The 20277-nt window shown below is 58.0% G+C and overlaps 1 protein-coding gene across 1 annotated transcript in view; it reads right to left on the reverse strand.

Annotated features, from left to right (window-relative positions):
- LOC144952389 (uncharacterized) overlaps positions 1–20277 on the reverse strand; it is a 33287-nt gene that overhangs the window by 4126 nt on the left and 8884 nt on the right. Inside the window, exons 2-5 of the mRNA XM_078882781.1 lie at positions 19759–19869; positions 9185–9292; positions 7495–7593; positions 4387–4443 (exon numbers count right to left, since the gene is read on the reverse strand). Coding sequence (XP_078738907.1) covers positions 4387–4443; positions 7495–7593; positions 9185–9292; positions 19759–19869 — 375 coding nt within the window. The remainder of the gene's footprint in view (positions 1–4386; positions 4444–7494; positions 7594–9184; positions 9293–19758; positions 19870–20277) is intronic.

A 20277-nucleotide genomic window follows, 5' to 3' on the forward strand; every position in this document is an offset into this window, starting at 1 on the left:
GCTGAGTCTACGGTGCAGGGTTGAGTCTATGGTGCAGTGTTGAGTCTACAGGCAGTGTTGAGTCTACAGGCAGTGTTGAGTCTATGGTGCAGTGCTGAGTCTATGGTGCAGGGTTGAGTCTATGGTGCAGTGTTGAGTCAATGGTGCAGTGTTGAGTCTATGGGGCAGTGTTGAGTCTATGGTGCAGTTTTGAGTCTATGGGCAGTGTTGAGTCTATGGTGCAGTGTTGAGTCTATGGGGCAGTGTTGAGTTTATGGTGCAGTGTTGAGTCTATGGGTAGTGTTGAGTCTATGGTGCGGTGCTGAGTCTATGGTGCAGTGTTGAGTCTATGGTGCAGTGTTGAGTCTATGGTGCAGTGTTGAGTTTATGGTGCAGTGTTAAGTCTATGGTGCAGTGTTGAGTCTACGGTGCAGTGTTGAGTCTATGGTGCAGTGTTGAGTCTATGGTGCAGTGTTGAGTCTATGGTGCAGTGTCGAGTCTATGGATAGTGTTAAGTCTATTGTGCAGTGTTGAGTCTATGGTGCAGTGCTGAGTCTATGGTGCAGTGCTAAGTCTATGGTGCAGTTTTGAGTTTATGGGTAGTGTTAAGTCTATGGTGCAGTGTTGAGTCTATGGAGCAGTGTTGAGTCTATGGTGCAGTGTTGAGTCTATGGTGCAGTGTCGAGTCTATGGTGCAGTGTGGAGTCTATGGTGCAGTGTTGAGTCTATGGTGCAGTGTTGAGTCTATGGTGCAGTGTTGAGTCTATGGTGCAGTGTTGAGTCTATGGTGCAGTGTTGAGTCTATGGTGCAGTGTTGAGTCTATGTTGCAGTGTTGAGTCTATGGCGCAGTGTTGTTGTATGGATTTGTAACTTCTTTCGCACCGTACGTAGCTAACCGTGCTAATCAGAGGTGTGGGGGGAAGGAGTGAGTGTGAGTAGGTGAGTCAGTGAGTGAGTGTGAGTGAGTGAGAGTGGGTGATTGTGGATGGGTGTGAGTGAGTAATTAAGTGTGAGTGAGTAGACCGGCTCTGGCTCCTGCCACCATGAGGGGTGGACAGTCCTATACTCGGGGCAGGAGACTGCCAAACAACAGGGAGTGGCTCTTCTTCTGAACAAAAGAATGAAGAGGGTGTGGGAGCGTGGCTGTGAGGTGTGGGAAGCTGTAAGCCCCAGGCTTCTTTGGCTCAGCTTTCCATCAACCAGGAGTGGTGGTCGTGGTTACTTATGCCACCACCGAAGATGAACATCCGTGGAGGGATGCAGGCAAGGCCGATGAGTCAGATGCCTTATATGACCTCCTGTCACAGGTGCTAGCTAAAATGGCCCCTCAGGATAGAGTCATCTTGTTGGGTGACTTTAATGCCGGAGTTGGTCATGATGCTGGCACCTGGTCTGGAGTGATTGGAAGGCATGGGCCAAATAAGCTCAATAACAACAGTAGGAGTCTGCTAGAGTTTTGTGCAGCCAATGGGCTTGTAATTACCAACACGCTGTTCCGGCATCGGAAAATCCACACAACATCATGGATGCATGCCGGGTCCAAGCAAAAACATCTGCTGGACTACATAGTGACAGAACAGCAGATGCAGGCCCATGTCCTTGACACCAGAACCTACCGTGGAGTTGATCTGCCTACTGACCAATGGCTTGTCATCTGTAAGATGTACCTGCCATTCTTCCACTCCGGTGGTGGGTGCACACCCAGGACCCCATTCAAACCCATAGTGACCTGGGCTCAGCTAGCTGATGAAAGCTGTAAGCGAGAATTTCATCATTGCTTGCAGCTGGGGTGGCATCGTTCCCGACTTCTCCTGATGTCGAGGAGAAATGGTCGAGGTTTAGGACTGTGGCTCATGCAGCTACAATGGCTGTATTGGGTACACGTTCCAAACCCCCCTAGAGACCCTGGCTGACAAAGGAGGTGTTCAGGCTGGCTGAGAAAAAGCGCTAGGCCCACTCTCATCGGCTACAGCATCCCTTGTCGGAGAATGAGGAGGCTTACTGCAGCCTTCGCTCGGAGGTTCGGAGAGCCGTGAGGCGCTGCAAGGATGGGTGGTGGTCGCGGGTTGCTGAGGAGATGGAATCTACCTCAATGGCCCACGATCACAAATCCCTATTTAATTCCATCAAAAAAGTAACCTGCAGCGCCACACCTATTACCATCATTAGGGGGAAAACGGTGATCCAATCTCCGACCCCCAGGAACAGGTTTGCAGATTTTCTGAGCATTTCTGTGAAGTCCTGGGGGAGGGGAAATCCCTCCACATGGAAAACATCGTGAGACAAAGTGGGGATGACCCTGCTGAGGCTGGAAGAGGAAGTCACCCCTTGTGAGTTGCTGTCTGAGGTGACAGCTGTTGAGGAAGTACTGAAGGCTATACAGAGTCTGGGACCAGGAAAGGCACCGGGCAGAGATGATCTCCCAAGCGAACTGCTGAGGGAGGGTGGCGTTTGTGCACAGACTACCCTACATGGCATCATATCAACAGTCTGGACCACTGGACGGGTTCCGCAGGACTGGAAGGATGCCCTGGTGGTCCCCATCTTTAAGAAGGGAGACCGCACTGACTGTAACAACTACAGGGGCTTCTCACTCCTCAGTGTGCCGGGAAAGGTTCTCGCAAGGATTATTCAACACCGCCTTGCCAGGAACGCTGAGGAGAGGCTTGCGGAGCCCCAATGTGGTTTCAAGAAATGGTGGTCCTGCACAGATGCCATATTTTCTGTCCGTCTGCTACAGCAGAGGTGTACGGAATTCCAACAAGACCTACATCTCTGCTTTATTGACCTGGTCAATGCCTATGATACCATCAGTAGGCCTGGGCTCTGGGTTGTTCTTCGTGCTTGCGGAGTCCCTGACCCGCTGCTCACGATCATTAAGGACCTTCATGATGGTGAGCGGGCCTGGGTAAAACTACGTGGCCGGGAGTCGGAGCCATTCCCTGTTCACCTTGGGGTGCGACAGGGATGTCCTCTGCCTCAAACATTATTTCACATCTATTTCGACCACGTAGTTCGTGAAGCCTTCAGTAGCTGTACCGGAGGAATTTCCATCTGGTACAGATACAATGGGAGGCTGATCAATGCCCGCGTGCGGTCAAGGGATGGCTCCCTATTGGTCAACCCCGTTATGTACCTGGTAATTGTGGCTCACTCAGAGGAGGAGTTGGGGCCTTACCATCAGCCCCACCATGGAGAGAGTGGAGAGTTTCCCACACCTGGGCAGTGTGCTCATGACCAGCTCTGGTTTTACAGCAGAGGTCTCATTCCGAATCAGTCGAGCGGCAATATCATTTCATCGGTTGCATAACGCTGTGTGGAAGCTACCTGGTCTGTTGCTCCACACGAAACTTCGGGTCTTCTTGGCCACGGTCATTCCCTCCCTTCTCTACGCTTGCGAAACGTGGACCCCCCTAATGCAACATCTTCGCCGGTTGGAAACATTTAGGTTGGCCTGCCTATGATCAATCCTGGGTTTAACCAGGATGGATTGTGTGAGGAGCTCACAAATCCTTGAAAGATCTGGGCAAAGTCCCATCGGTGAGCTCCTCCGGCAGGCAAGGCTGCGTTGGCTGAGTCATGTAGCCCGCATGCCCAGCCACCGCATGCCTAAACAGCTTTTGTTCGGCCGGATCGAGGGGGCTAAACTGGCGCGGCACGGGCTAGAGAAGAGATGGAGTGATGTGGTACAGAAGGGCGTGGAGCTGAGTGGACTTGCCGATGACTGGTGCCAGCGGTGTCAAGATCGGCCTCTGTGGAGGAGGCTCGTGAAGGACGCTACTGGGCAGTTGGAGGCAGTCGCCCTCCAACAACAACCGAGGGCGGAGGAGCAACGCTCACAACAATGAAAAGAGTGCCGGGTGGCTAAAGCACAGCAAGTTGGCATAGTAAGGGGCACAGGTGGTGCATCAGCCAGTCATCTCAGTCAGTCGACCCGTGGCACCTGGGTCTGCCCCGTGACCTCCTGCCAGCGGGCGTTCGACACTTCGCGTGGCCTCAATGTGCACATAGCCTGGCACAAGCGTCGTGGTGACGTCACCGCCACTTAGTGGTGAATGGCGGTTGTTGTTGTGAGTGAGTGTGGGTGAGTGTGAGTGAGTGCGGGTGATTGTGAGTGAGTGTTAGTGGGTGAGTGAGTGGGTGGGTGGGTGAGTGAGTGGGTGGGTGGGTGAGTGAGTGAGTGGGTCGGTGAGTGAGTGGGTAAGTGTGAGTGAGTGCGGGTGAGTGTGAGTGAGTGCGGGTGATTGTGAGTGAGTGAGTGTTAGTGGTTGGGTGGGTGAGTTGGTGGGTGGGTGAGTGAGTGAGTGGGTGGGTGGGTGAGTGGGTGAGAGTGAGTGGGTAAGTGGGTGAGAGTGGGTGAGTGTGAGTGAGTAAGTGTGAGTGTGGGGTGAGGTGGATCATCTCACCTCATTGGTCCTTTCCATGCGCAAAGGCCCAAATCCTGGCGGACGCCTGAGCTGCAGCTACACACACACATGACAAAGACAAAGATCCCCAGCTAGCTTGTAACACACTGTAGGGGCAAGTGCTGTTATCTAGTAGCAGCAGCGCCTATGAAGGCTACCGACACTGTGGCACACGAGGGAGTGGGTGGCCAGCACCACGCCCGGTCACCTTTGTCTCCTAATGGCTGATTACTACACTCAAGCGCACATAGTTCCGGGACTTCTAGAGGTTCTGTTCCTGAGTCGATTTGTTGTGAAGTCCAACTTTACTCCTCTCGATTACGAACACGTTGTACGGTGTGTACACTAAACACGTGGAATGGATTCAAACGTCTTATCATCTATTGGTGATGTAGATGCCACCGGTTCTTCATATTCTTCAGATGTAGATGCCACTGGATCTTCACATTCTTCAGATGAAGATGCCACTGGTTCTTCACGTTCTGCAGATGTCACTGGTTCTTCATGTTCTGCAGATGTAGATGCCACTGGTTATTCACGTTCTGCAGATGTAGATGCCGCTGGTTCTTAACGTTCTTCAGATGTAGATGCCACGGGTTCTTCACGTTCTGTAGATGTAGACGCCACTGGTTCTATACGCCCTCAGATGTAGATGTCACTGGTTCTTCATGTTCTGCAGATGTAGATGCCACTGGTTCTTCACGTTCTGCAGATGTAGATGCCGCTGGTTGTTCACGTTCTGCAGATGTAGATGCCACTGGTTCTTCACGTTCTGCAGATGTAGATGCTACTGGTTCTTCACGTTCTTCAGATGTAGATGCCACTGGTTATTCACGTTCTGTAGATGTAGACGCCACTGGTTCTTCACGTTCTGTAGATGTAGATGCCACTGGTTCTTCACGTTCTGCAGATGTAGATGCCACTGGTTCTTCACGTTCTGCAGATGTAGATGCCACTGGTTCTTCACGTTCTGCAGATGTAGATGCCGCTGGTTCTTCACGTTCTGTAGATGTAGACGCCACTGGTTCTATACGCCCTCAGATGTAGATGCCACTGGTTCTTCACGTTCTGCAGATGTAGTTGCCACGGGTTCTTCACGTTCTGCAGATGTAGATGTCACCACCGCCATCTATTGAACTTATGACTCTCGGTCCGAACGGGCAACTGGATGTACGGTGCCAGGTTTGTTCGTATCTCTGAATATTCGTTTAGTCGAGCGTTCGTAAGTAAAGAAGTCCTTGTACGCATTTGAGGCCGAGTCGACCTAAGGGAGGCCAAGGACCGGGTCTCGGTTAATCGTTACAAAAGTTGTCCGTGCGCGGGAATCGAACTCGGGGCGTCGGTGTTTGTAACAGCCGCGGAGTGGTGAGTCGTGGTGAGGAGTAGTGAGGAGTGGTGAGGAGTGTTAAGTGGGGTGGTGAGTAGTGGTGAGGGGTGAGGAATGAGTGGTGGTAAGGAGTGGTGAATGGTGAGGAGTGGTGAGGAGTAGGGAGGCTTTGTGAGGAGTGGGGAGTGGTGAGTGGGGTGGTGAGGATGGTGGTGAGTGGTGAGGAGTGGTGGTGAGTGGTGTGGAGTTCTGATGAGTGGTGAGGAGTGGTGACGAGTGGTGAGTGGGGGTGGTGAGTCATGGTGAGTGGGGGTATTGAGTTCGGGTGAGTGGTGACTTGGGGTGGTGAGTGGTGGTGAGTGATTGGTGAGTATGGGTGGTGAGTGGTGGTGAGTGGGTGGTGAGTGGATGGTGAGTGATCGTGAGTGGGGGTAGTGAGTGAGTGGTGAGTGAGTGGTGAGTGGTTGTGAGTGAGTGGTGGTGAGTGGTGGTGAGTGGGGGTGGTGAGTGGGTGGTTAGTGGTGGTGAGTGGTGAGTGAGTGGTGAGTGGGGGTGGTGAGTGATGAGTGGTGAGTGGTGGTGAGTGGGTGGTGAGTAGATGGTGAGTGGTGGTGAGTGAGTGGTGAGTGAGTGGTGAGTGGGGGTGGTGAGTGAGTGGTGGTGGTGAGTGGGTGGTTAGTGGTGGTGAGTGGGTGGTGAGTGAGTGAGTGGTGAGTGAGTGGTGAGTTGTGGTGGTGAGTGAGTGGTGAGTTGGGGTGGTGAGTGAGTGGTGAGTGAGTGAGTGAGTGGTGAGCAGTGAGTTGGGGTGGTGAGTGAGTGGTGAGTGGTGAGTGAGTGGTGAGTGAGTGGTGAGTTGGGGTGGTGAGTGGTGAGTGAGTGGTGAGTGAGTGTTGAGTTGGGGTGGTGAGTGAGTGGTGAGTTGGGGTGAGTGAGTGGTGAGTGAGTGGTGAGTTGGGGTGGTGAGTGAGTGGTGAGTTGGGGTGGTGAGTGAGTGGTGAGTGAGTGGTGAGTGAGTGGTGAGTTGGGGTGGTGAGTTGGGGTGGTGAGTGAGTGGTGAGTTGGGGTGGTGAGTGAGTGGTGAGTGAGTGGTGAGTTGGGGTGGTGAGTGAGTGGTGAGTGGTGAGTGAGTGGTGAGTGAGTGGTGAGTTGGGGTGGTGAGTGAGTGGTGAGTTGGGGTGAGTGAGTGGTGAGTGGTGAGTTGGGGTGGTGAGTGAGTGGTGAGTGGTAAGTTGGGGTAGTGAGTGAGTGGTGAGTTGGGGTGGTGAGTAAGTGGTGAGTTGGGGTGGTGAGTGAGTGGTGAGTTGGGGTGGTGAGTAAGTGGTGAGTTGGGGTGGTGAGTGAGTGGTGAGTGAGTGGTGAGTGAGTGAGTGGTGAGTTGGGGTGGTGAGTGAGTGGTGAGTGGTGAGTTGGGGTGGTGAGTGAGTGATGAGTTGGGGTAGTGAGTGAGTGGTGAGTTGGGGTGGTGAGTGAGTGGTGAGTGAGTGGTGAGTTGGGGTGGTGAGTGAGTGGTGAGTTGGGGTAGTGAGTGAGTGGTGAGTTGGGGTGGTGAGAGAGTGGTGAGTTGGGGTGGTGAGTGAGTGGTGAGTTGGGGTAGTGAGTGAGTGGTGAGTTGGGGTGGTGAGTGAGTGGTGAGTGTTGAGTTGGGGTGGTGAGTGAGTGGTGAGTTGGGGTAGTGAGTGAGTGGTGAGTGAGTGGTGGTGAGTGGTGAGTGAGTTGGGGTGGTGAGTGAGTGGTGAGTTGGGGTAGTGAGTGAGTGGTGAGTGAGTGGTGAGTACCCCCACCTCTGGAGCCTGTACCAGGGAAGGTTCCACGGAATCGTTCCCAGGCGGGATATCAGGGCTGTCATTTAAAGGCCCCATTCCTGATAGCCACTTCATTGGCTACACAAGGGCACGCGGGGGGGGGGGGGGGGGCACGGGGGGGGGCACGGGGGAGGGGCACGCGGGGGGGGGGGCACGGGGGGGGGGGGCACGGGGTGGTAGTGGGGGCGAGTGGGGGTGGGTGCCACGGGGGTCATGGAGAGACCCGCGGGGGTGGTAGACACGGAGGGAGGGGAGGGAGCGGAGCGAGGGGAGGGGAGGGGGAGAGGGAGGGGAGGTAATGCCAGATTTGGAATCAGCACCCCGCAAAATTACCTTAAAACCGTGGGAATACCTTATGCCAGAAAAAGTGTGTTGACCAGTGTAAGCAAAAAACCCGACATGATGAACGAAGCAAAGTGCCGAAAGACCGAGCATCTTTCTGTTTCTTCTGATAATGTAATACCGTTGAGGACTCTTGGACGCCGGGGTTGAGGCACACGTATTTATTCCGCAACAGTTGTCACAACCGCGGACATACAACACTGGAGGGGGTATCGGCCCCCTCACCCGGCTAGCTGGGAATACACTGCTAGCTATCTCTGACCTACCTCCTAGTCCTCCACTAACGGGCTAGGGGAGGCTGTCTGGCCCGACACTGGTAAGTCGGGCTACGATACCCGGAGTCCCAGAGCACTAGCTCTGGTTCTCGGGACCACGCCGCTGGCTCGGCCCTGCGCGGCCCTGACAAGGGCGGCGTCCCAGGGGAGTCCAGGGCTCTAGCTAGACGATCTTCGCTCTTCACTGGTTTAGCTTTAACATTCTGCCCCGAGCCCTCTGACACATCCCCCTTTATACTCAACCCCCCGCTGAGGGGTGGGGCCCCGGGCTGCCTGGTGCGGACGTCGTTGAGAGCACCCCCCCCCCCGTGCACTCACGTAGCCCCGCCCACTGTGTTTGTTTCCCATAAGCTGCCATGCATAACGGCTCTCTCTCTCTAACACCCCTACAATAAGATAAAGAGGAGTCGGAGGAGGTCACCACGAGGCATCTACAACCGCCCCGGGGACTGCCCCATCAGCCCTCACTTGTCGTTATCGCCGTCCAAGGTCCGTCGTTTTGTCCCCACCATCAATGCCAGGAGACTCTGAGCCTCATCACCCCCACCCCCCACACCCCACACCCAACCCCCCCCCCCCCCCCCTTTGGTCCAACAAGCACGTTCCTGCGACGTTCAATGCAATGCTGCCCAACTATGCTGCTGCTGCTGCTGCTGCTACGTTGGTGGCAACTGTGTTCAAGTCGAGTGGTGGTGGGGTCAGCTTGGGGTCAGCTTGGGGTTAGGGTGGGGTCAGAGTGGGGTCAGTGGAGTCAGGGTTGGGTCAATGTAGGGTCAGGGTGGGGTCAGGTTGGTGTGTTGGGGTCAGGGTGAGGTCAAGGTGGGGTCAGGGTGGGGTCCGGGTGGGGTCCGTGTGGGGTGTTGGGGTCAGGGTGGTGTGTTGGGGTCAGGGTGGGGTCAGGGTGGGGTGTTGGGGTCAGGCTGGGGTCAGGGTAGGGTCAGGGTGGGGTCAGGGTGGGGTCAGGCTGGGGTCAGGGTGGGGTCAGGGTGGGGTCAGGGTGGGCTGTTGGTGTCAGGGTAGGGTCAGGGTGGGGTCAGGGTGAAGGTTCTGACCATAGCGCCAACCTGGCGCGGCACCTCCATCAGGTTACAGCACACAGCAGACTCGACTCTCTTCAGCCAGGGTACAAAGTAGACAGAGGCGAAGCAGGTGCCACTCACCTGCACACACAGACACACACACACAGACACACACACAGACACAGAGACACACACACAGAGACACACACAGACACAGAGACACACACACACAGACACAGAGACACACAGACATATACACACCGCACACAACCAGACACAGTCACACACACAGACATACACAGTCACACACACATACATATACACACAGACACACACACATATACAGACATACACAGACACACACACACAGACATATACACACCGCACACACACATACAGTCACACACATACATAGTCACACACACACATACACACACATACATATACACACCGCACACACACACACAGACAGACACACACACACAGACATATACACACGAAACACGCATATACACAGTCACACACACAGACATATACACACAGACACACACACATACACAGACACACACACACATACACAGTCACACACACACAGACATATACACACAGACACACACACATACACAGACACAGACATACACACACCGCACACACACAGACATATACACACAGACACACACACACACAGACATATACACACAGACACACACACATACACAGACACAGACATACACACACCGCACACACACAGACATATACACACAGACACACACACACACAGACATACACACTCCGCACACACACAGACATATACACACAGACACACACACAGTCACACACACAGACATATACACACAGACACACACATATACAGACATACATACACAGTCACACACACATACACAGACACATACACAGACACACACACAGACATATACACACCGCACACACACATACACACACACACAGACACACACATACACAGACACACACACACACACAGACACACACACATACACACACACAGACACACACACACACAGACACGCACACATACACACACACAGACACACACACGCACAGACACACACACACACACAGTCACACACACAGACATACACACTCCGCACACACACATACACACACACAGACACACACACAAAGACAAAGGTCCCCCGTGTAGCCTTAGCAGACGGGGTTTGTAGCGGTCAGTCCTACACTACGCTGCGACCCCATCAAGTCGAGTTCCATCAACAACGCCAGCGACGTTTATCGACCCTGCTGGGCCTCCCCTAGGTCGACTCAGCCTCAAATGAGTACCTGGTGCGGTTTGTAGTAAACATCGTCACTGGGGAGACAAAGGCGGCCGGGCGTGGTGCTGGCCAACCACCCCCTCGTGTGCCACAGTGCCGGTAGCCTTCATAGGTGCTCGCTAACAGCACTTGCCCCAACAGTCTGTTAAGGCTACACTGGGGACCTTCGTGTGTCTGTGTGTGTGTGTCTGTCTGTGTACGTGTGTGCGTGTCTGTGTGTGTATCTTTGTCTTGTGTGTGTCTGTGTGTATGTATCTTTGTCTCTTTGTGTGTGTCTGTGTGTGTGTCTCTGTCTGTGTATGTGTATGTCTGTGTGTGTGTGCGTGTCTGTGTGTATCTTTGTCTTGTGTGTGTGTGTCTGTGTGTATATATCCTTGTCTGTTTGTGTCTGTCTGTGTGTGTGTCTGTGTATGTGTGTGCGTGTCTGTGTGTGTGTCTCTGTCTGTGTATGTGTATGTCTGTGTGTGTGTCTGTATCTGTATGAGTATGTGTGTGTCTGTCTGTGTGTGTGTCTCTGTCTGTGTATGTGTATGTATGTGTATGTCTGTGTGTGTGTCTGTATCTGTCTGTGTATGTGTGTGCGTGTCTGTGTGTATCTTTGTCTTGTGTGTGTCTGTGTGTATGTATCTTTGTCTGTTTGTGTGTGTCTGTCTGTGCATGTGTCTGTCTGTGCATGTGTGTGCGTGTCTGTGTGTGTGTCTCTGTATGTATATGTGTGTCTGTGTGTGCGTATCTGTCTCTGTCTGTGTATGTGTGCTAACAGCACTTGCCCCAACGGTCTGTTAAGGCTACACGGGGGATCTTTGTCTTTGTATGTCTTTGTGTACGTATCTATATGTATATGAATACGATGTGTAAGGTACTCACAGTACGATACGGAAGGCACTCACGGTCCTGCGTGCTTTACAAGCAGCGCTGCACTGAGATGTACCTCCCGCTGGTCCAAAGGTGAGTTTGTGTACCTGGCTCAACCACCCACAAAGGTGAGCGTGGTGACCTCACTCACTCACAAAGGTGATAGTGGTGACCTGACTCATCTACGAAGGTGATTATTGGGTGAGTGGGTGGGTGAGTGGGTGGGTAGGTGGGTGGGTGAGTGGGTGGGTGGGTGGGTAGGTGGGTGGGTGAGTGGGTGGATGAGTGGGTGGATGAGTGGGTGAGTGATTGAGTGGGTGAGTGGGTGAGTGATTGAGTGAATGAGTGGGTGAGTGAGTGAGTGGGTGAGTGAGTGAATGAGTGGGTGAGTGAATGGGTGAGTGAGTGAGTGGGTGAGTGGGTGAGCCGGTAACGATCTCGTTACCACCTGGGCAGGGTGGCGTCAGGGTCGACTCAGCCTGAAATGAGTTCCCGGTGCGGTAGTATAGTAAACATCGCGACTGGGGAGACAAAGGCGGCCGGGTGTGCGTGGTGCCGGCCACGCACCCAGCCCCTCGTGTGCCCTGCCGGCATTCACAGGCACAGCCATAACTCGCTAACAGCACTTGCCCCGACATTCCGCGTGGGCTACACGGGGGCACTTTTGCCTTTGCGTGTCCTCTCTTTGCTTTATGTAAACCCCCACCTCTCGCTCGCTCGCTCGCTCTCTCGATCCCTCGCTCGCTCCCTCGCTCGCTCGCTCGCTCGATCCCTCGCTCGCTCGCTCTCTCGATCCCTCGCTCGCTCGCTCTCTCGCTCGCTCGCTCTCTCGATCCCTCGCTCTCTCGATCCCTCGATCCCTCACTCGCTCTCTCGATCCCTCGCTCGCTCGCTCTCTCGCTCGCTCTCTCAATCCCTCGCTCGCTCGCTCTCTCGATCTCTCGATCCCTCGCTCGCTCTTTCGATCCCTCGCTCGCTCGCTCTCTCGATCTCTCGATCCCTCGCTCGCTCGCTCTCTCGCTCGCTCTCTCGATCCCTCGCTCGCTCGCTCTCTCGATCCCTCGCTCGCTCGCTCGCTCTCTCGATCCCTCGCTCGCTCTCTCGATCCCTCGCTCGCTATCTCGATCCCTCGCTCGCTCTCTCGATCCCTCGCTCGCTCTCTCGATCCCTCGCTCGCTCGCTCGCTCGCTCTCTCGATCCCTCGCTCGCTCTCTCGATCCCTCGCTCGCTCTCTCGATCCCTCGCTCGCTCTCTCGATCCCTCGATCCCTCGCTCGCTCGATCCCTCGCTCGCTCGCTCGCTCGATCCCTCGCTCGCTCGATCCCTCGCTCGCTCGATCCCTCGCTCGCTCGATCCCTCGCTCGCTTGATCCCTCGCTCGCTCGATCCCTCGCTCGCTCGATCTCTCGATTCCTCGCTCGCTCGCTCTCTCGATCCCTCGCTCGCTCGCTCTCTCGATCCCTCGCTCGCTCTCTCGATCTCTCGATCCCTCGCACGCTCGCTCGCTCGCTCTCTCGATCTCTCGATCCCTCGCTCGCTCTCTCGATCCCTCGCTCGCTCGCTCGATCCCTCGCTCGCTCGCTCACTCTCTCGATCCCTCGCTCGCTCGCTCACTCTCTCGATCTTTCGCTCGCTCGCTCGCTCTCTCGATCCCTTGCTCGCTCGCTCGCTCTCTCGATCCCTCGCTCGCTCGCTCTCTCGATCCCTCGCTCGCTCGATCCCTCGCTCTCTCGATCCCTCGCTCGCTCGCTCTCTCGATCCCTCGCTCGCTCGATCCCTCGCTCTCTCGATCCCTCGCTCACTCGATCCCTCGCTCTCTCGATCCCTCGCTCTCTCGCTCTCTCGATCCCTCGCTCGCTCGCTCTCTCGATCCCTCGCTCGCTCGCTCTCTCGATCCCTCGATCCGTCGCTCACTCTCTCGCTCGCTCGCTCTCTCGATCCCTCGCTCGCTCGCTCTCTCGATCCCTCGCTCGCTCGCTCTCTCGATCCCTCGCTCGCTCGCTCTCTCGATCCCTCGATCCCTCACTCTCTCGATCCCTCGCTCTCTCGATCCCTCGCTCGCTCGCTCTCTCGATCCCTCGCTCGCTCGATCTCTCGATTCCTCGCTCGCTCGCTCTCTCGATTCCTCGCTCGCTCGCTCTCTCGATCCCTCGCTCGCTCGCTCTCTCGATCTCTCGATCCCTCGCACGCTCGCTCGCTCTCTCGATCTCTCGATCCCTCGCTCGCTCTCTCGATCCCTCGCTCGCTCGCTCTCTCGATCCCTCGCTCGCTCGCTCTCTCGATCCCTCGCTCGCTCGCTCTCTCGCTCTCTCGATCCCTCGCTCTCTCGATCCCTCGATCCCTCGCTTTCTCGATCCCTCGCTCGCTCGCTCTCTCGATCCCTCGCTCGCTCGCTCTCTCGATCCCTCGCTCGCTCGCTCTCTCGATCCCTCGCTCGCTCGCTCTCTCGATTCCTCGCTCGCTCGCTCTCTCGATCCCTCGCTCGCTCGCTCTCTCGATCTCTCGATCCCTCGCACGCTCGCTCGCTCTCTCGATCTCTCGATCCCTCGCACGCTCGCTCGCTCTCTCGATCTCTCGATCCCTCGCTCGCTCTCTCGATCCCTCGCTCGCTCGCTCTCTCGATCCCTCGCTCGCTCGCTCTCTCGATCCCTCGCTCGCTCGCTCTCTCGCTCTCTCGATCCCTCGCTCTCTCGATCCCTCGATCCCTCGCTTTCTCGATCCCTCGCTCGCTCGCTCTCTCGATCCCTCGCTCGCTCGCTCTCTCGATCCCTCGCTCGCTCGCTCTCTCGATCCCTCGCTCGCTCGCTCTCTCGATTCCTCGCTCGCTCGCTCTCTCGATCCCTCGCTCGCTCGCTCTCTCGATCTCTCGATCCCTCGCACGCTCGCTCGCTCGCTCTCTCGATCTCTCGATCCCTCGCTCGCTCTCTCGATCCCTCGCTCGCTCGCTCGATCCCTCGCTCGCTCGCTCACTCTCTCGATCCCTCGCTCGCTCGCTCACTCTCTCGATCTCTCGCTCGCTCGCTCGCTCTCTCGATCCCTTGCTCGCTCGCTCGCTCTCTCGATCCCTCGCTCGCTCGATCCCTCGCTCTCTCGATCCCTCGCTCGCTCACTCTCTCGATCCCTCGCTCGCTCGATCCCTCGCTCTCTCGATCCCTCGCTCGCTCGCTCTCTCGATCCCTCGCTCACTCGATCCCTCGCTCTCTCGATCCCTCGCTCTCTCGATCCCTCGATCCGTCGCTCGCTCTCTCGATCCCTCGCTCTCTCGCTCTCTCGCTCGCTCGCTCTCTCGATCCCTCGCTCTCTCAATCCCTCGCTCGCTCTCTCGATCCCTCGCTCGCTCGCTCTCTCGATCCCTCGCTCGCTCGCTCTCTCGATCCCTCGATCCCTCACTCTCTCGATCCCTCGCTCTCTCGATCCCTCGCTCGCTCGCTCTCTCGATCCCTCGCTCGCTCGCTCTCTCGATCCCTCGCTCGCTCGCTCTCTCGATCCCTCGCTCGCTCGCTCTCTCGCTCTCTCGATCCCTCGCTCTCTCGATCCCTCGATCCCTCGCTTTCTCGATCCCTCGCTCGCTCGCTCTCTCGATCCCTCGCTCGCTCGCTCTCTCGATCCCTCGCTCGCTCGCTCTCTCGATCCCTCGCTCGCTCGCTCTCTCGATCCCTCGATCCCTCGCTCGCTCTCTCGATCCCTCGATCCCTCGCTCGCTCTCTCGATCCCTCGCTCGCTCGCTCTCTCGATCCCTCGCTCGCTCGCTCTCTCGATCCCTCGCTCGCTCGCTCTCTCGATCCCTCGCTCGCTCGCTCGCTCTCTCGATCCCACGCTCGCTCGCTCTTTCGATCTCTCGATCCCTCGCTCGCTCGCTCTCTCGATCCCTCGCTCGCTCTCTCGATCTCTCGATCGCTCTCTCGATCTCTCGATCCCTCGCTCGCTCGCTCTCTTGATCCATCGCTCGCTCGCTCGCTCTCTCGATCCCTCGCTCGCTCGCTCTCTCGATCCCTCGATCCCTCGCTCTCTCGATCCCTCGATCGCTCGCTCTCTTGATCCCTCGATCCCTCGCTCGCTCGCTCTCTCGATCCCTCGCTCGCTCGCTCTCTCGATCCCTCGATCCCTCGCTCGCTCTCTCGATCCCTCGCTCGCTCTCTCGATCCCTCGATCCCTCGCTCGCTCGCTCTCTCGATCCCTCAATCCCTCGCTCGCTCGCTCTCTCGATCCCTCGCTCGCTCGCTCTCTCGATCCCTCGCTCGCTCTCTCGATCCCTCGCTCGCTCGCTCTCTCGATCCCTCGCTCGCTCTCTCGATCCCTCGCTCGCTCGCTCTCTCGCTCCCTCGATCCCTCGCTCGCTCGCTCTCTCGATCCCTCGCTCGCTCTCTCGATCCCTCGCTCGCTCGCTCTTTCGATCTCTCGATCCCTCGCTCGCTCGCTCTCTCGATCCCTCGCTCGCTCTCTCGATCTCTCGATCGCTCTCTCGATCTCTCGATCCCTCGCTCGCTCGCTCTCTTGATCCATCGCTCGCTCGCTCGCTCTCTTGATCCATCCCTCGCTCGCTCGCTCTCTCGATCCCTCGCTCGCTCGCTCTCTCGATCCCTCGCTCGCTCGCTTTCTCGATCCCTCGCTCGCTCGCTCTCTCGATCCCTCGCTCGCTCGCTCTCTCGATCCCTCGCTCGCTCGCTCTCTCGATCCCTCGCTCGCTCGCTCTCTCGATCGCTCGCTCTCTCTCTCGTTCCCTCGCTCGCTCGCTCTCTCGATCCCTCGCTCGCTCGCTCTCTCGATCCCTCGCTCGCTCTCTCGATCCCTCGCTCGCTCTCTCGATCCCTCGATCCCTCGCTCGCTCGCTCTCTCGATCCCTCGCTTGCTCGCTCGCTCGCTCTCTAGATCCCTCGCTCGCTCGCTCTCTTGATCCCTCGCTCGCTCGCTCTCTCGATCCCTCGCTCGCTCGCTTTCTCGATCCCTCGCTCGCTCGCTCTCTCGATCCCTCGCTCGCTCGCTCTCTCGATCCCTCGCTCGCTCGCTCTCTCGATCGCTCGCTCTCTCTCTCGTTCCCTCGCTCGCTCGCTCTCTCGATCCCTCGCTCGCTCGCTCTCTCGATCCCTCGCTCGCTCTCTCGATCCCTCGCTCGCTCTCTCGATCCCTCGATCCCTCGCTCGCTCGCTCTCTCGATCCCTCGCTTGCTCGCTCGCTCGCTCTCTAGATCCCTCGCTCGCTCGCTCTCTCGATCCCTCGCTCGCTCGCTCTCTCGATCCCTCGCTCGCTCGCTCTCTCGATCCCTCGCTCTCTCTCTCGATCCCTCACTCGCTCGCTCTCTCGATCCCTCGTTCGCTCGCTCGCTCTCTCGATCCCTCGTTGGCTCGCTCGCTCTCTCGATCCCTCGCTCGCTCTCTCGATCCCTCGCTCGCTCGATCGCTCTCTCGATCCCTCGTTCGCTCGCTCGCTCTCTCGATCCCTCGTTCGCTCGCTCGCTCTCTCGATCCCTCGCTCGCTCTCTCGATCCCTCGCTCGCTCTCTCGATCCCTCGTTCGCTCTCTCGATCCCTCGCTCGCTCTCTCGATCCCTCGCTCGCTCTCTCGATCCCTCGCTCGCTCGCTCTCTCGATCCCTCGCTCTCTCTCTCGATCCCTCACTCGCTCGCTCTCTTGATCCCTCGCTCGCTCGCTCTCTCGATCCCTCGCTCGCTCGCTCTCTCGATCCCTCACTCGCTCGCTCTCTCGATCCCTCACTCGCTCGCTCTCTCAATCCCTCGCTCGCTCTCTCCATCCCTCGCTCGCTCGCTCTCTCGATCCCTCGCTCGCTCTCTCGATCCCTCGCTCACTCGCTCTCTCGATCCCTCGCTCGCTCACTCTCTCGATCCCTCGCTCGCTCGCTTTCTCGATCCCTCGCTCTCTTTCTCGATCCCTCGCTCGCTCTCTCGATCCCTCGCTCTCTCTCTTGATCCCTCGCTCGCTCGCTCTCTCGATCCCTCGTTCGCTCGCTCGCTCTCTCGATCCCTCGTTCGCTCGCTCGCTCTCTCGATCCCTCGCTCGCTCTCTCGATCCCTCGCTCGCTCGCTCGCTCTCTCGATCCCTCGTTCGCATCGCTCGCTCTCTCGATCCCTCGTTCGCTCGCTCGCTCTCTCGATCCCTCGCTCACTCTCTCGATCCCTCGTTCGCTCGCTCTCTCGATCCCTCGCTCGCTCTCTCGATCCCTCGTTCGCTCGCTCGCTCTTTCGATCCCTCGCTCGCTCGTTCTCTCGATCCCTCGCTTGCTCGCTCGCTCTCTCGATCCCTCGCTCTCTCTCTCGATCCCTCGCTCGCTCGCTCTCTCGATCCCTCGCTCGCTCTCTCGATCCCTCGCTCGCTCTCTCGATCCCTCGCTCGCTCTCTCGATCCCTCGCTCGCTCTCTCGATCCCTCGCTCGCTCTCTCGATCCCTCGCTCGCTCTCTCGATCCCTCGCTCGCTCTCTCGATCCCTCGCTCGCTCTCTCGATCCCTCGCTCTCTCTCTCGATCCCTCGCTTGCTCGCTCGCTCTCTCGATCCCTCGCTTGCTCTCTCGACCCCTCGCTCGCTCTCTCGATCCCTCGCTCTCTCTCTCAATCCCTCGCTTGCTCGCTCGCTCTCTCGATCCCTCGCTCGCTCTCTCGATCCCTCGCTCGCTCGCTCTCTCGATCCCTCGCTCTCTCTCTCGATCCCTCACTCGCTCGCTCTCTTGATCCCTCGCTCGCTCGCTCGCTCTCTCGATCCCTCGCTCGCTCTCTCGATCCCTCGCTTGCTCTCTCGATCCCTCGCTTGCTCGCTCGCTCTCTCGATCCCTCGCTCGCTCGCTCTCTCGATCCCTCGCTCGCTCGCTCGCTCTCTCGATCCCTCGCTCGCTCGCTCGATCCCTCGCTCGCTCGCTCGATCCCTCGCTCGCTCGCTCGCTCTCTCAATCCCTTGCTCGCTCGCTCTCTCGATCCCTCGCTCGCTCGCTCTCTCAATCCCTCGCTCGCTCGCTCGCTCTCTCGATCCCTCGCTTGCTCGCTCGCTCTCTCGATCCCTCGCTCGCTCTCTCGATCCCTCGCTCGCTCTCTCGATCCCCCGCTCGCTTTCTCAATCCCTCGCTCGCTCGCTCTCTCGATCCCTCGCTCGCTCGCTCTCTCGATCCCTCGCTCGCTGTCTCGATCCCTCGCTCTCTCTCTCGATCCCTCGCTCGCTCTCTCGATCCCCCGCTCGCTTTCTCAATCCCTCGCTCGCTCGCTCTCTCGATCCCTCGCTCTCTCTCTCGATCCCTCGCTTGCTCTCTCGATCCCTCGCTTGCTCGCTCGCTCTCTCGATCCCTCGCTCGCTCGCTCTCTCGATCCCTCGCTCGCTCTCTCGATCCCTCGCTCGCTCGCTCTCTCGATCCCTCGCTCGCTCTCTCGATCCCTCGCTCGCTCTCTCGATCCCTCGCTTGCTCTCTCGATCCCTCGCTTGCTCGCTCGCTCTCTCGATCCCTCGCTCGCTCTCTCGATCCCTCGCTCGCTCTCTCGATCCCTCGCTCGCTCGCTCTCTCGATCCCTCGCTCTCTCTCTCGATCCCTCACTCGCTCGCTCTCTTGATCCCTCGCTCGCTCGCTCGCTCTCTCGATCCCTCGCTCGCTCTCTCGATCCCTCGCTTGCTCTCTCGATCCCTCGCTTGCTCGCTCGCTCTCTCGATCCCTCGCTCGCTCGCTCGCTCTCTCGATCCCTCGCTCGCTCGCTCGCTCTCTCGATCCCTCGCTCGCTCGCTCGATCCCTCGCTCGCTCGCTCGATCCCTCGCTCGCTCGCTCGATCCCTCGCTCGCTCGCTCGCTCTCTCAATCCCTTGCTCGCTCGCTCTCTCGATCCCTCGCTCGCTCGCTCTCTCAATCCCTCGCTCGCTCGCTCGCTCTCTCGATCCCTCGCTTGCTCGCTCGCTCTCTCGATCCCTCGCTCTCTCGATCCCTCGCTTGCTCGCTCGCTCTCTCGATCCCTCGCTCGCTCTCTCGATCCCTCGCTCGCTCTCTCGATCCCTCGCTCGCTCTCTCGATCCCTCGCTCGCTCTCTCGATCCCCCGCTCGCTTTCTCAATCCCTCGCTCGCTCTCTCTCTCGATCCCTCACTCGCTCGCTCGCTCGCTCTCTCGATCCCTCGCTCGCTGTCTCGATCCCTCGCTCTCTCTCTCGATCCCTCGCTCTCTCTCTCGATCCCTCGCTCGCTCGCTCGCTCTCTCGATCCCTCGCTCGCTCGCTCTCTCGATCCCTCGCTCTCTTTCTCGATCCCTCGCTCGCTCGCTCTCCCGATCCTTCGCTCGCTCGCTCGCTCTCTCGATCCCTCGCTCGCTCGCTCTCTCGCTCTCTCGCTCGCTCGCTCTCTCGCTTGCTCCCTCGCTCGCTCTCTCTCGTTCTGCACGCAGCCCCCCTCGCAGTCCGACGGCCTCCGACGGGTAGCTCATATCAGCATGCAGAGCTCCCCGTCATCTTTTCCCCTCTCTACTTACGCTGGGGTAGGCCGTGGGGCCGCAAGACGCGGGGTTGGCCTCCATGTCCTCGTAGGAGCAGTTGGACTCCAGCACTGAGAACTCCAGGTCGTATTTGAGTCCAGCGACCACCTAAACTCAGGAGGGGTGGGGGGAGGAGGCGAGGGAGAGGGAGGGGAGGAGAGGGGAGGGGAGGGAGGGAGAGGGGGGGGAGAGGGAGGGGAGGAGAGTGGAGGGGGAGGAGAGGAGAGGGGGGAGGGGTGGGGTGAGGAGGCGAGGGAGAGGGAGGGGGGGACAGTGGAGGGGGAGGAGAGGGGTGGGGGGAGGCGAGGGAGGGGGAGGGAGTGGAAGGGAGAGGGAGGGAGGGGAGGGAGGGGAGGGAGGGGAGGGAGGGGAGGGAGTTAAACTTCAGTGTTTCCCAAAATACATTCCTTGTGGTGTTGTATAGATATTTGCTCACAGCAAACAACAATGAGATGACCTACTTATTACGATGTCTTTATTTTGTATTTATCAACGCGAGCCCCCCCACTGTTGAAC

Source organism: Lampetra fluviatilis, chromosome 67 (assembly GCF_964198595.1).
Source record: "Lampetra fluviatilis chromosome 67, kcLamFluv1.1, whole genome shotgun sequence".
Classification (NCBI taxonomy): Eukaryota; Metazoa; Chordata; class Hyperoartia; order Petromyzontiformes; family Petromyzontidae; genus Lampetra; species Lampetra fluviatilis.